Source organism: Rattus norvegicus, chromosome 6, assembly GCF_021556685.1.
Source record: "Rattus norvegicus strain SHRSP/BbbUtx chromosome 6, alternate assembly SHRSP_T2T, whole genome shotgun sequence".
Lineage (NCBI taxonomy): Eukaryota > Metazoa > Chordata > Mammalia > Rodentia > Muridae > Rattus > Rattus norvegicus.
In genome coordinates, this window is record NC_141539.1 from 123,767,671 (window position 1) to 123,783,347 (window position 15,677).

The window sequence follows — 15,677 nt, forward strand, 5'->3', positions numbered from 1 at the left end:
AGGTAGAAAAATGAATCTAAGAGCACAGCCAAAATGCTGGCTTGTTAGATTCCTTTCCTTGAGGGGTTCTGGGCTCCTCCAGACAGTAGGTTCCTCAGCCAGCTCCGTGCTCATGAACACAGGACAATATGCTGATGGAGCCGAAGCGAGGTAAGGAGCTATCCCGTGACCCTGAACGGGATTCAGCCACTATGAACCGCACACATATCCCCATAAAAGGAAGGAAAACAGGACAGACATTAGATTGGATCTTCCAGAAGGTCTTTGTTGCAATGTTCTCCATCATTGAAAAAAAATTACATCTTCAAATAAGGGCAATAGCAGCACAGCTTATTGAAATGTTACAAGCAAATTCCCACCTCTCCTTCTAAGAACAATATGAAATGTCCCCCAACACATGAACTGTAAAATGCCTTAAAAAAAAAAAAAGCACCATGAAATCTTACCAAAAAAAAAAAATGTAAAACATCTCCACACATGGGTTTACGGTCAGTCATGACTGGGTCCCTTGCCTGCTGCTCTGGGACAGATAGGAAACAGAGGTTAGCATCTGCAGTAGTTTGCATATTCCATCTAGGCATCTCCCTTCCAGCTAGAGCCCCACACACGGGACAGACAATGCTGAAGGACTGCAATTTCTCGGAGGTTTTTTTTTTTTTTTTTTTTTTTTTTTTGTAACACACAGGACAGAGAACAAAGAACTTAAGGACAAAGAACATAAGGGGGGCCCCCAATCTCCGGCACCCGTGAAAATGATAACCACACCCAGTAAGTCAGAGACACCTCTCACTTCTCTATACCTGATGTCATTCGATCTACCCACATGGACGGACCAAGAAGTACATGGAGCAGGGAAAGGTCACAGTGTGGTGTCACATAGCTCCCACACGGGGACAGAGTACAGGGCTTTATCAGAGTCACCCTGGATGCAGACCCAACAGCCCTCGAAATGCCAAATGACAGTGACCTTTGTTTTAGAGCTCAGTTGTGTGTCTTTTGGGGGCCATTATTAATAAGTCAGTTCTTATGCTATATCAGCAGAGGCCTCCCATGCCCAGCCTCAGCCTCCTGTCTTTGCAAACACCTGTATCCTAACAGTGAGACAGACCCCCCCCCCCAGACATGAAGCATTGGCAAAACACAGAAAGCCAAGAGGCAGAAGACAGTAGGGCTCGTGTTCTTTTAGCGAGAAGCTTTGTGGAGCTTGCTCTGCCTTTCCTTGCAGTGTCTTGATGTTGAAACCACTCTGCCCGCTGGATGGTTAGCAGTCCAGTGAGCCACGAGTGCTTCAGCCAGAACCCCGGCCCCAGACCACACTCACACATAGTTACGCAGAAGCTTTGACACCCCAGGAAATGAGGCCTCGGAACCAACCAGGGGAGGGTTTAAGGGTTCTTTGCTAATCCTTAGCACAACTAGAACCTCCCACATGAGATTGTCCCCGTGGAACCTGAGAAGTCATTCCCTACTCGTGTATGACTTTCACCAGGAGGAGGGAGGGGGGAAGGACAGGAATTCACAATGCGGTCAAGGGAACATTTAGTACAACTAAGTGCAGATAGCAAGGGCTTACAATTCTTTTGACTAGCCTTAAACCACTGTCTTGATGACCCCGCCCGCATACTGCAACACAAAACAAAAGGAGCCCCCTGCATTGTGTGCTGCGCAGAGCAACAGTGTGCTAAGGGCTGGGATGGTAGTGGATAGGGCCCATGTAGGGTGTGTTCCTAATTTGGACAGCAGTCTCTCAAATACATCTGTCTGGTCTCCGTCAACCGTACAGAAAACAAACACCGAGGGTGGGAATGGGGCCATTAATCAATATGCAGAAATCCAACTTAATAATCTTTTGATTAACTCATGGACTAGGGAATGTCTTCTCAGAGAACTGTACAATTGGAAAAAGGTCTTGGTGATCACCTGTGCTCCGCTCCCTTGGTGTGCAGGTGAGGAACAGGGAAAACAGTGAGCCTGTGTGCACGGGCTCGGGGTGTGGAAGAGCTCAAGCAATAGTGGTCCCAGATACCTGAATTACAAGCCAGGGACGACCCCTTTCGCACCACACGTGTCACACATTTACACATTGCACATCCCTATAGCCAAACTGAAAACTGCTAGAGTGAATCACTACTGAGTTAGGTCTCAGAATATATTGTATATATATTATATATATATATATATAATGATATGATACTATATAATATAATTATATATATATATATATATATATATATATATATATATTAGCCTCTCCAAGCTGTCCCTTAGCTCTCACTAGTAAACCTCCAGACAAGAGAACAATTCTGTGCTCAGCTGCCGTCAAACAAGCACAAAAGCGCCCCCCTAAGATACCAACCATGTGCTCTTTCCATATCTAACATCCATACATTTATTCTGGGCTTAAGAGAGAGGCAAGGGTTACTGAGGGGAAAGGGTAGGCCAGCCTGTGTTTGTATGTAAATGTAGCAGCTGTCTTCTTGTGCCTGTTCTGCATACTGCTTGCTCCCCTGCTTACAGGGGTAGCATTCCAGTAACTTCCAAACAAGCAACACCTTCAGGCTTAGTTAGCATGCACACAGGAAATGAAACCTCTCTCGCTCCCATCATGAAGCATTTGGAGCACTTTGTCCACATACACAATCTGGGTTGAGGCTCTTTTTGACATCGTTTAGAACCTTTATCCAACTCTGGGAATGGGTTTCACACTCTTGACCCAAGGTTATGTTTGAGTCTCAGTATTACTGTGGTTCAATTCCCGCGAATACATCCGTGCACACACTGACTCATGTACCTGTTCCATTTGGTTGATTATACGCATCTAAGACTTCTGAGCTGTCTAGTTCTTGCTGTATGAAGAGTTCTGGCAAGGAAATCGAGTAAAGTGCAAAGGAGTGCTTTGGAGGGGCATTTCCAGCAATACGAAAAGGTGCTTTCTACAGCATCCCGAAGCCAGAAGCATGCGGTAGATAGCTTCAGGGGCAAACTTTTAGGACAGCTTTATCCCCAAATTTTGCTCCCTCTTAAGGGTAAAAAAAAAATCTGACCGTCACTTCTGTCAACTGTGCTCATGAAGCTTGTAAGATATGTGCACGCATACAATCACACACACACACACACACACACACACACACACACACACACACACAAGCGCTCTCAGTCACAAGGGTACATGTCATGGACATCATAAGCAAAACTAAGAGCAGACTCTTACCACATTCTTGCTGTGCACTACTGGTAAGTCGCTTAGCTTCCCTGAGTCTGTGCCCTCGTCTATACAAAGGGTTTGTAAATACTTCCCACTGAGGCTTCAATGAGTGCCTTAAAATGCCCAAAGTCAGTGCCAAGTCCACAAAAGGCACAGAACAAAAGGCAGGGATGCTTCTTTCCCAGACACAGATCTAGTGCCTGCAGTTTTAACACAACAATGAAGATGTGCCACGGTACCATACAACGGAAAATGGGTGAGATCCATGTGCAGTTTCATCAGGAAACTCATCAGAATAGAGAAGTCCCACTTTTCTCCCTGTTCCTTAAAACCCAGTGAGCCAGGCTGGACCCTTCCCAAGATAGAAACCCAGCATCCATGTCATAATGTCCAAGTCTCCAGCACTATGTGATCTGATGGAGGGATCCCAGACAAATCCTGAACAGAAAAGGGCTCACCATAGTGATTCCTATTTGACTTCTCAAATAATTAACAAGATCCTGAAGGTTTCACTGAGTTGGAAAACAGGCTTCAGTGCTCCAAGAAGGGGACAGCTGGACAGTACATTTCAGGGAAATGGGCAGGGAACATGAATCTTCCATAGTACCATCAGTCAAAGAGGCAGTGGACATAATTTACCCTCGGTTAGAAAAAGGTAGACGGTTTCTGGAAGTCTCCACTTGTGCTGTGTGTGATCTCTTGTTAAATATGCTCTGTTAATTAGTTATAGGAAAATTCCATGAAAATCCCCAAAGGTGGTACTGAGTCTTGAAGACCCATAACCAGCAGTTTCCTCATGTTACAGGATTCAAATGTTTAAGTGCAGGAGGCCCTAGCTGAACCAGCATGCAGCCAAATCTGATTAAAGCTGATGCATCCACGGCAGAGATAAGGCCTACTATGAATTTCTCCTTTCTGGTCTCATGTTGACCATTGCCTGCCTAGAAATGGTGAGGGAGTTAGCATTCTGGTGATTGACAGGTGTGGGGTGAATAGGTAGGGAAGGATGTGTTCCCTTAGTAAAGACATAATGAAACATAGTCATACAATGAAATTGATAAAGGCATCAGAAAACACAAGAACAAGATGAAATCTTTTAAACCTTCCTCTTCAGTACGGTTTTAAATGCATTAATGGCACTTAAGCTGCAAAGAGCTTAAACCATTTCAATCTTCCAAGGGTTTGGTGAGCGATTCCTTTTCCTTTTGTTCGGAAATAGCAAGATTGAGTCCCATAGCTAAGTCTACTCTAAGACACCCAAAAGGACAGGAAGCCCTGAGATGGAAAGATGCCATGGTCCTCCTCGGTGTGTCTCACAAATGCAAGATGTCTACTTTTATCTTTATTTAAAAAAAAATTAGGAGCAGCTAGACAGAACAACAAGCCACTGGTATCATGCAAAGGCAATAATTTTGGTATTTCCGCCCTCCTATCAAAACGAGTTATAATTAAAGTTCCCATAGAAAAGTGAGTATGAATGTTCCAAAATCAGTTTATTTTTTTACCTTCACACCCACTGAAGAAAATGCATGATCTGCCTTCCAAACGAGGCAGAGGCTGAGGCGGTGTGTTCACCAAAGCTTGCGAGCCCGCCTGCATTACATATCCCGTGAGGATAAAGTTCAGTGGACGTCTGTCATTGGTTAAGGAGATATCCACAGTGGGATGTGTCTGTGATTTTTTTTTAATGAGAAAAGCAATTGCACCTTATAAAATATGTGTGCTCTGAACAGTTTCCCAGGTACTCTTGGGTCCCAAGGACATTCATTTCGGAGTAGGTGTTCTGCACGTGGCCTGTCAAAATGTCCACTCAAACCCTTGCTAGAGTCACCAGGTCCCTCGCAAACAGCCACCCCTTCTGTGCACAACCTATCACTAAGGGTTGGTTGGGGAAAGGAGACTCAATTCAAAAGTCAAACCTGTCCTCTCAGAGGCTGGTCTGAGGGAAAGCTGCCTTGCCTGTGTACCATGCCAGGGTGGCACTGTGTGAGGAGACTATAGCACTGCCATTGGAACTCCCCTCACAGGAATAGCCGACACCTGCTACCTGTGCAAATGCTCCCATGGGTCCTGCCACCACTATTTGAAACAAAGGTCTTGTTTGACTCATTTTGGCAGAGCAAGCTTTCAGTTGTGTATGGCACAGTGAAATATATTCAATGCTATGTAATTTTGGACTAACAAGTCTATTTAAGGCACGTGTCTCAGTGTGAATATTAAAACAAAAACAAGACAGAAAACAAAACAAAACAAGAACAAACAAAAACAAGACAACACTTAGTCCAGCTCCAGTGTCTTTAACATTTAGTTTCTGTCTTCAAGTAAAGAATTGTTCTCCAGCCCCTGGTCTTTGGTGTCCATGGGTACCATTCCATTCTCCATCTCAGCTTGCTGCTGTATGCACTCTGTCAGCATGGCTGTGCTGGAGTTGTCTGAGTTACACATCTTCTCTGTCTCGTCCTCTTTCTTCTCTTCATCCAGAGAGTAATTCCGGAAGGTTTTGTAGATTTTCTGAACATCCTCAGGTAAGGTCTTTTTGAGATCTTTGTTTTTCCTCTTTGTGAGTTTGGAGGTGGACCCAAACTTGTTGATGATGTTGTCCTCAGAAGCGCCCTGCCCGTGTTTGTTGAGCTGTTCTGGCCCCTTAAGGCGTAGGTTATTGGGTCTGTTGTTGATACTCTCCTGGGATGAGGCCTTGAAACGGCCTGTGTCCAGGGCTGCAAAGACAGAGCGCTTCTCGGGGGAAAGCATGTCCAGTGAGTGGGCCCTCTGGTCCAATCCCAGTCTCCGGCGCTCCATACTTCGGATGGTGGCTGCCCGTTGCAGCTTGTCATGGATCTCAACGCTGAGCCGTCGTCTCGTCTCCCGGAACTCAGCAGTGACATTAGCCTTCCATTCAGCTGCATGGGCTTTGATCTCACCCACCTAGACATGGTGGAAAAGCAAAGCAAACTAAGAAATTCCTCTCGTCTTAGACTTCTCAGAACCCACAACCCTTAGGGGTCCCATGAGGGAGGCTATCTCTGTGGGAGACAAGGGGGAGATCATCTCCCAGGGAAAGAGACAAAGCACCACACCTTCTCTGGTGCTTCCTACAACCCAAATAGACACCCATGTCAGACTGTGTAGCAACTGACTGATGTAGGAGGGAGAGCTTAGGAAGCACCTAGGGTTGAGAAATTAGAGCTGAGTAGAGGTAGATGATAACATTTGGAGAATGGATCTGGGTTCCTCTCCCCCCCCCTCTCCCTTTCTCCTTCTCTCTCCTTCTCTCGTGTGTGTGTGTGTCACTGTATGGCCCCATTTTTCTCACATGAAGTCTCATGGAGCCTCTATAATTGCATGACATTAAAGACCACACCTAACTCAGCCAGAAAGTCAACGCTCAGCAAACCTTTGTCTTCCCGTCTTTCCAATACCTCTGTTCACGAAATATGAATAGAACTCAAGGGCAGAGCACCTGCCTAGCATGTGCAAGGCCCCAGGGTTCAATCTCTGAGGTATTGAGAAAGATAAAAGTCCTGTGCCCAAGGAAATCCCCTAAGTCCTGGGCAAACTGGGACAGTTTGTCATCCTCTATTGGAGCCATTCTACGACCATGTGCTGAGGAAGGCCCAAGGTACCTGATACCGTATTTCCCTGGTTAAGGTGCAGGAAAAGGGTATTTCCCACCAAAGTCCACCTAAAATACTTTCTTAGGAAGTGAAGTTTTGCTGGAGATTCATCACCAAATATCTTGGTTGCTTATGTGACATCCTGCTTCCCTAGAGAGACAAATGACTCAAGATTTAGCATTTAGAAAAGTCTGTTTCTAAATACTCACAGGAGGAAATATGGAAACAAAGTGTGGAGCAGAGACTGAAGGAAAGGCTATCCAGAGACTGCCACACATGGGGATCCATCCCACATGCAGTCACCAAACCCAGTCACTATTGGGGATGCCAAGAAGTGCATGCAGACAGGACCCTGATATAGCTGTCTCCTGAGAGCTCTGCCAGATTCTGACAAAAACAAAGGTGGATGCTCGCAGCCAACCATTGGACTCAGAAAGGGGTCCCCAATGGTGGAGTTAGAGAAAGGACTGAGGTAGCTGAAGGGGTTTGCAACCCCATAGGAAGAACAATGCCAACCAACCAGAACCCCCCCCAGGGCTCCCAGGGACTAAACCATCAACCAAAGAGTACACATGGAGGGGCTCCAGCCACATATGTAACATAGGAAGGCCTTGTTGGGCATCTATGGGAGGATAGGCCCTTGGTCCTGTGAAGGCTCAATGTCCCAGTGTAGAGCAATGCCAGAGTGGGGAGACAGGAAGGAGTGGGTGGCTGAGTGAGGGAGCACCCTCACAGAAGCAGGGGAATGGGGGATGGGATGGGGGTTTTCAGAGGGGAAGTCAGGAAAGGGGATAACATTTGAAATGTAAATAAAGAAAATACCCAATAAAAGAAAAGAGGGAAAAAAAGTCTGTTTCTGCTGTCCCTTCTTTTGTTAAAGCCAACATTCAGCAGGGCATTCTCTGGGTAATCAGGCTGGAATGGCATTGGGAATGTTTACACAAGCCAGGAAGGTGAATTTGAAAGCCCAGGAATTGAAGAAGGGGTGGGGGTAGGGGAGCTCACCCAGCTCCTATGTCCCTTTTTACCAAATGGACTGTGCAGCTGTCCTTAGATGGACTGTCTGTCCCTCTCTTGTCGAGTTCTCTCATTTCTTTACTCTTTCTCCTCCTACTTATCTTCCTCTCTTTGCCAAAAACTGATTATTTTTGAATGCCCTATGTGTCTTTCCTTCTGTCTTCCTTCTCTTGCCTTTGAGTTTCAAATATACTTCTATGCGTAAAGACTGCAGGTAACTGGCAACAGGAATAAAAGTCTGAGGATCTGACAGTGGGGGAGAGGACATGGGGAGATATATACAAGGACATGGGGGATATATACAAGGACATGGGGGATATATACAGAAAGGACCCCTTGAGCCTATTTCCCCATGGCTGGGCACTGTTCAATGACTTTCATCTGGTGGTGTCCAACAGGCCATCCTCATGCTGACCCTGAGACCTGGAGTGCCAACCAGCTTCCCCAGGCTCTCCACGAGTTCATGAAGTCTCCCATGTGGTTGCTGACACAGGCAACCGAATTCTTTCTGAAACCACCATCCACCCTCGCTTGTTATTCCTATTTTTTCTTTACATTTTTAAAGCAGTTATCTACTAAAAGATTTAGAAATAACTACTATGGACTCAACTTAGCCTCTAAATAAATGGAACTAAATAAAAGAAGCCATGCAATCCTTTCGTGGAGTCAGAAGTAGACATTTCTCAATGAGGGTTGTCAAGGACATTCGTGGGCGGTTGGAAGGGATCCTACCTCTTCTTTTGTCTTTTTGGATAAAACTCGCAGCCAGTCTCCAATCATACTGAGGACAGCTGCAAAGTAGGCAAGGCCAACAAGGATCCAAAACCACACCAGCGGCTTGTACCATTCTCGGTAATTGATGCCAGCATTTCCCCCTGAAAACAACCAAATGGTACTTTATCGTGGTCAGCAATTGGTCTTTGCAGAGTAAACTCCAGTCCGTGGAGGGAAATGTCATTCCCATGTCTAGTTCTAGGCCATTAGGCTTTCAGGAAACAAGACCCAACAGAAAATGGAGTCTGGCTTGTAGCTTAATTTCTTTGATTCTTAACAAGTAAAAGTAACCCTTCCTTCTGGAACAGAAAAAAAATGCCAGTGGCTACCTTGAGTCATCTACTCCCACTGACAAAGAATTAACTTCACAGGACTAGTGTTTTCAGATGTTGGCCTACCAACTATCATTTTGTTTTTCTCAAACTTCTCTGAATTCTCCTCATTAACACAGACTCAATACTGGGAGGGCTTGTACACACTAATAATCTCATCACTTATGAAGCAAAGGCTGGATGATCCACTGTAAGTTCAAGGCCAGCCTGAGCTACACAGTGAGTTCAGGGTGAGCCAAAGTTACATGGGGAGAATTTGAATCTGAAAAGGACAGAGGAAGATGAATCAGGGGAAGAAAATTATGATGACATGAAGATGATGATTATGACAGACAGACAGACAGACAGACAGACTAGAAAGAAGTAGGAGGAGGAAGAAGGGGAGAGAACAAGAGGAAGAAGCCAGGAAGACAAAGGGAGGAGCTAGAAAAGGAGAAAGAAAATGAAAAGAGAAGACAGAAAACACGCACACACACACACACACACACGCACACACACACTATGCCAAATGATTTCAAATACTTGAAGCGATTTCCTTCTAAAGTTCACATGCATTAGAGACGAGTGGATATGCAGAAGTAAAATTAAGTATAACAGCATTATTAAGACTTTGATCAATGAAATAGTGATTTGGTGCTAAGTGAGGGATGGTGTTTACATGATGCCCATCCAGGGGGTCAATTAGGTTAAGCAATTAGAATTACCGTAGCTGGAAGCTAAACACTACCTATGAGGGCATCTAGTTCAATCCCATCATTCTATAAATAAAGATTACATAAAAAATCCATCAAGCCAAATTGGCCAGTTGCCTAATGGTATCGACTAGCAACTCCATTAATAGAAACAGTTATTTATTACAAATAATTTGCCTCCTTATTTCAGCCTCATTGTTAGCACTGCTGACGGCACCCTTCAGTCACCCACAGAGCAGGTAGGGTGACTCTCAGACAACTCATGGGTGCTGAACTAATAATCAGGACACAGGGTGATGAAATATTCCTTGTCACCATATCCAACATCGTTGAAGCTCTCTGGTGACAATCCCTTGGAAAGCTTGAAGGACATCCACTGGGGCCTCAGGCTCTTAATAAAATCAAAACTAATCCATAACACAACCCCTGAACTCTACTGCAGCAGGAACAGGGCTGGAGATGTGGCTCAGGGATGCGTATACTCATAGCTCTTGCAGAGACCTTCGTGGTGGCTGGAGCCCATCTGTAACTCACATTGCAGGGGATTCAACATCTTCTTTTCTGACTTCCAAGGGCATCGGGCACATATGTGGTACACACACATATGTCTGGGAAAAATTCATACATATACAATAAGAGGTAAAAAATTATTCCAAGGTGTCAGGCCCCTCTTTGCTCTGGTTCAGCTGTCTTCATTCTCCCCTGTGGCCAACTGTTTACAGGATATTAAGCCCATTTCCTTAAGTGTTCTTTCCCCATTTTTGGCTAAGTAAATATGTACCTTCGCAGGTCACTAGCACCCAGCCAAGGCTGTCACTGGTATGTACTAGCCAACAATACAGAGCACACCCCTCCGTGTGGCCTTTCCAACCATGGCCAGAATTGCAAGCTCTGTGTGCACTCGGAGTCAGGTTTGTGAAATACTGCAGCATCCTTAAGCTGTATCAAAGTGGGTCGGCCGTAAAAGAAAGCTTCAATCAATCCTGAGTGGTTCTCTCCCACCCCGAGTTGACCTTCTAGTAGAACTGATAACCTATCAGATCACAGTGAACGTCAACTCTTGGAATGGTCCAGCAACACTCCTTATCACACAAAGTGTTGATTAATCCACAAGCTGGCTGGCTGGATTCAACCACAGTTGGACCAAAATTACTCAAAAAAAATTGTCAATATTAGACATGTGCATGACTTTTTATTCTCCTTACTCCCTGAACAATACAGTAGGATGACTATTTGCATAGCATTTTCTTTACATTGAGTATTACACACCATCCACATACAGATCGTTGACCATGCACAGGAGGATGTGCATAAATTCTATGTAAGTGTTGTGTTGTTTTTATGAGGGATTTTGAGCATCTGTTGATTCTAGTATTTGTGATTTTGATTCTTTTGATCTGGATCCAAGGCCTTGGGATTGCTGGCCAAGCACATTAGAACTGAGCTAAATCCCCAAACCTGGGCATCAGGATTTTGAAAAGGACATCTAACAGATTGTTTTCCCCGGGAGGCCCAAGTGACTGGGGATGCCCAGGTTGCTTACCTGCCACAAAATCACCAAAGCCCACTGTGGTCAGAGTGACTACCACAAAGTAGATGGACTCCAAGGCGGTCCAGCCCTCTATGTATTTAAAGATGACAGCAGGGATCGTCACAAACACGATGCAGCCAGCCAAGATGAAAAGAATAGTTGAGATGACCCGGATCTTGGTCTGACTCACTTGCTTTTTCTGGGGAGAGCAAAGGAATAAGAGAGATAGGCAAGTCAGAGGCAGTATCCTGGATTCAGAGGATAGGTACCTGGAAGTCAGTGCTATGTCTGCGGTTTTTAACCTCTCTCCAGTCATAAGCAGCTGCATAGAAATTGATTAACACCAGTGGACTCCTGGCTATGAGAATGCACACACAGGAGTCTTCAGGTGGTCTAGAATAGCCCAGGCTTGAAGTTGAACCCTGCTGGTGCTTTAAATATCTCTTGCATGCTTTCATTAATATGGCCCAATTCTAATCTGAGTCATTAGTGTGACTGTAATTATTTCCCAACAAGAGATAGCTTGCTGACATTTTTCATGTGCTACTGATCTATTGGGGAATCTGACATTCAGGGCTATTCACAACACATACTGGCTGTGTCCAAAATGATAGGTTAAGGGAGTGAGAAATAGCATTGATTTTGAGGGGAAGTAGAATGGTTGCCCATAGTCCTCATGCCTCCCAACAAAAGGAAAGAAGACAAAAGAAAATGGAATCATAATAACAACAGTTCACCATCCCTCATTTATGGTGGGCTCCAGCCAAGTTTAGTCTGTCTCTATCTATGGTGAAACGTGCACTTCTCTAAGTACATGTTGAGTTAATGCTATGGTCATTATGTCTGTTGATTGCATCACCATATATCACAGGAGATGAGTCAGAATGACAAGGTCCCTTTCTAAAAGATCAATTGGAGTTTCCACCTTCATCCACTTCAAAAGGAACCATCAGTTAGGTACTACAAAAAAAATGTATGAAGCCTGGGAATTCTGAGACAGATGAATCACACTGCCTTGTCCCAGGTGGATGTTTTGCGTCCCTTGTGGGTCTCTGATGCACAATCGTCTAACTTGGCCTTGCTTCTAATGGAATGTTCGAAATCTTCTCCAGACTCCCAGAACTGGTGCTAGAGAAGATGACTCTGGCACCAGGGGACCTCAGCATCATTTAATGGCATAAATATGTGAAATGGGTGCTTAACACTGGACTGCATGGCCTGTCTACATTGGTTAGGTTGAGTTTGGTGAAACTACACAGCACTTTGAGGACAATGCACAAAAATCCACTTCCTGTTCATTGCTCCTGGTGTCTCGGAAGTTCAAGGATCTCAGAACATGGAGAGGACAATATGCACTCATTTCTCATTTTACTGATGTAAAACAGACACCAAGAGGGGCTAAGGGATTTGCACGAAATGATGCTGCGAATGAGGGTCAGAGCCAAGATTAGAATTCTGATGTGATTAACTCTCCGCCCTGTGTTTAATGATGAGCACAGTGCACCAGGTTATTCAACAGTTGCTCTGCTCAAAGAAAATTGCCAATTAAGTTGGCCCTCCCTAACACAAGGCACCAAATGCAGTCCCTCTGAGGAACAGGTCCTCTTGTGTCCATTATAGGAAGATGGGATAAAAAGTGGTCAGTGTGTAAACTCCGCTAAGGAAATTCAGCGCAAGTTGCTCCCCTGACTTCTCAGAGGGCAGTTAGCATATAAAGTGGGAGCTGGGATAAATAAGTAGATTAACCTGAATGCCTATCTCCTCATATCCTCAGGAAGGCTTTCTGTTAAAAAAAAAAGTATCTAATGATATAGCATGAAAATATCTTTTCCTAGAAGTATCATATTAGAAATTGGTTACCTGAGAACCATGGAGCATACTGTATCTATTTCATGAATTCCTGCTGTGTTGAATGGGAGAGCCCTGAGGAGGAGGAGCAGCTTACACCCTTTGACAATCCAGGAACTTAATGGTCTGGTTTAGTTCATAGACAGGCAGGAAAAGTCCAGAGCCCAAGAACGGACTCCATGGCAGACTGTTATGGTCATCTAATTGCTGGCAAGGGGACTATCATTCCCCCTTTCTACAAATCGCCCTCCTCAAGTGTATAAGGAAATTAAAGTAAATTAAATGTGTGGTGTTAAATTTTAACTTTAGGATGTGCACACAACCCTCATATAATTGAGGATGTGGTTCGCAAAGAAGGGTGGTGAGTCTATGTGAAGGCAAGGATCTACCCAACTTCCTGAGATGGACACAGATGGGTTTGCTTGATGGAGAAGGCAAGCATACAGCAAAGGCTTGGTTCTCATGTCAGCACCTATTAGAGGGGTCACTAACAAGGTAAACATTCCTCTTTCTGCTTCCTGCCCACACTAACCAGAGCACTCCTGAATTCCCAGGAATGATGCTCAGAAAATGTTTGGAACATTTGATTATTTGAGGGAATTTGGGGGACTTAAATATTTTTCATGATTAAATATAGGTGTGTGAAATAAGCCATATATTCATGCTTGATTACAAAACCCCAAGGTGTGAGCCCCAAGTTGTAGCAATATCTGCTATTCTGGACAGTTGTACTTCCGCTGCTATCCACCAGATAACAATAAGACAACAGCCTTCATTGCATATCGGCTTTCACCACGTGTGGAGCCTCTGCCTGGGTCACGCGGTGAGCTTCAGGTATTGACTCTGCAAACACACACTCCGACTACAGAAGGGCTTTTAGGGACACAAGCTACCTGAGACATACTCTATTCTGTTCTTACTGATCACCAACTGAGTGACTCAAACTTCGCAACTTTAATAAAGTGGGAACAAGAAAGCCCGCCTCGAGGGTGTGGTTTAGACGATGAAATTTGTATAAAGGTCTTGGCCAGGCCTACCGAGTACTCAGGAGTTAACTGGCTCATTTGGTGTAAAGTTTTTCCTTCACTGAGAGCAGTGCCAGACTTACTAATTCTCTTTAATAATGGAAAATGTTGTCTCCTAGCTTACGATGATTTCCACTCAGCCTCAGGAGGTCACCACCTCTTGTCCCTCTCTGGAATATCAATCTATATAATCACCACATTTTCTTTTTTTTTTTCTTTTTTTATGGGTGTTCCCCTCCCAGCCCTCCCCCCATTGCCACCCTCCCCGCAACAGTCTAGTTCACTGGGGGTTCAGTCTTAGCAGGACCCAGGGCTTCCCCTTCCACTGGTGCTCTTACTAGGATATTCATTGCTACCTATGAGGTCAGAGTCCAGGGTCAGTCCATGTATAGTCTTTAGGTAGTGGCTTAGTCCCTGGAAGCTCTGGTTGCTTGGCATTGTTGTACATATGGGGTCTCGAGCCCCTTCAAGCTCTTCCAGTTCTTTCTCCGATTCCTTCAACGGGGGTCCTATTGTCAGTTCAGTGGTTTGCTGCTGGCATTCGCCTCTGTATTTGCTGTATTCTGGCTGTGTCTCTCAGGAGCGATCTACATCTGGCTCCTGTCGGTCTGCACTTCTTTGCTTCATCCATCTTGTCTAATTAATCACCACATTTTCAATCTGGAAAAAAGATCCTCCTCTTCCTTTGATGCTTCTGTGCTAACCCCAACATTTCATAATGTTGGCAGGGATTTTGGTTGGTTGGTTGGTTGGTTGGTTGGTTGGTTGGTTGGTTGGTTGGTTGGTTGGTTGGTTGATGGGTTGGTTGATGGGTTGGTTGGTTGGTTGATGAGTTGGTTGGTTGATGGGTTAGTTGATGGGTTAGTTGATGGGTTGGTTGATGGGTTGGTTGATGGGTTGGTTGATGGGTTGGTTGATAGATCGGTTGATGTTTGGTTGATTGGTTTGGTCTCTCATTTGCCTGTCCATTTATTTCCTCCTGTCTCCATCAACTTTCTGAAACTAAGAGCTGCCATTATCACTTGTGATGTGTGGAATAAGCTACAGAGGAGAACTGAGAGGCCAAAGCCTCATCCTGTCTGTATCTTCCAGGCCTGTGTCTCATGCCACTTACTGAATGGAACTGTATTTCCCTGGTGCTAACCCTAGGCAAAAATCGTATGACTTATGTGCCAGTGGTTGTCTGGCTAGGTGTGGTGTTTGAGCAGACTGTGTGCTGTGCTGCTGTGTGTTGCTAACCCATTTTTGCTTCCCTTGCTCTGTAGACTAGTTAGGACAGAGGGGTTGGTCCTCAGATCCTTCAACAGATACTGTTATGAAATACCTAGAAAAAAACTAGCTCTTATATCCAGCTGACTGACTACAGGAACTCTTAAAGAACTCAAAAATCTATCTCCCTGTCTGTGCACTCTGCTAAGGAAGACTCGAGCTTCATAAGTAGGAGGAAGGGACCAGCTTGAAGGGGAATATGTGTATGCTACTCATTCTACCTCCAACTTCAAAAGCCAAGAGGCCAAGCCCTGGGTCCAACCACTGTGAATGCAACCTCTTGTTTGTTTTTTTCATTTGCAGAAGAAACAAGGTTATTTTAGTAAGCTTGCGGGTATTCTTATTCATTGGCTGCTTTTTTTAAAATTTG

General features: G+C 44.8%; 1 protein-coding gene across 3 annotated transcripts in view; it reads right to left on the reverse strand.

Annotated features, from left to right (window-relative positions):
* Positions 1–239: 239 nt before the first annotated feature.
* Kcnk10 (potassium two pore domain channel subfamily K member 10) overlaps positions 240–15,677 on the reverse strand; it is a 134,137-nt gene continuing 118,699 nt past the window's right edge. For 2 of the 3 annotated variants that reach the window (XM_087554612.1, XM_087554613.1), the window contains exons 5-7: positions 11,178–11,364; positions 8,569–8,711; positions 240–6,130 (exon numbers count right to left, since the gene is read on the reverse strand). In XM_087554612.1, coding sequence (XP_087410738.1) covers positions 5,510–6,130; positions 8,569–8,711; positions 11,178–11,364 — 951 coding nt within the window. In that variant the 3' untranslated portion in view covers positions 240–5,509. 3 annotated transcript variants of the gene reach the window in all.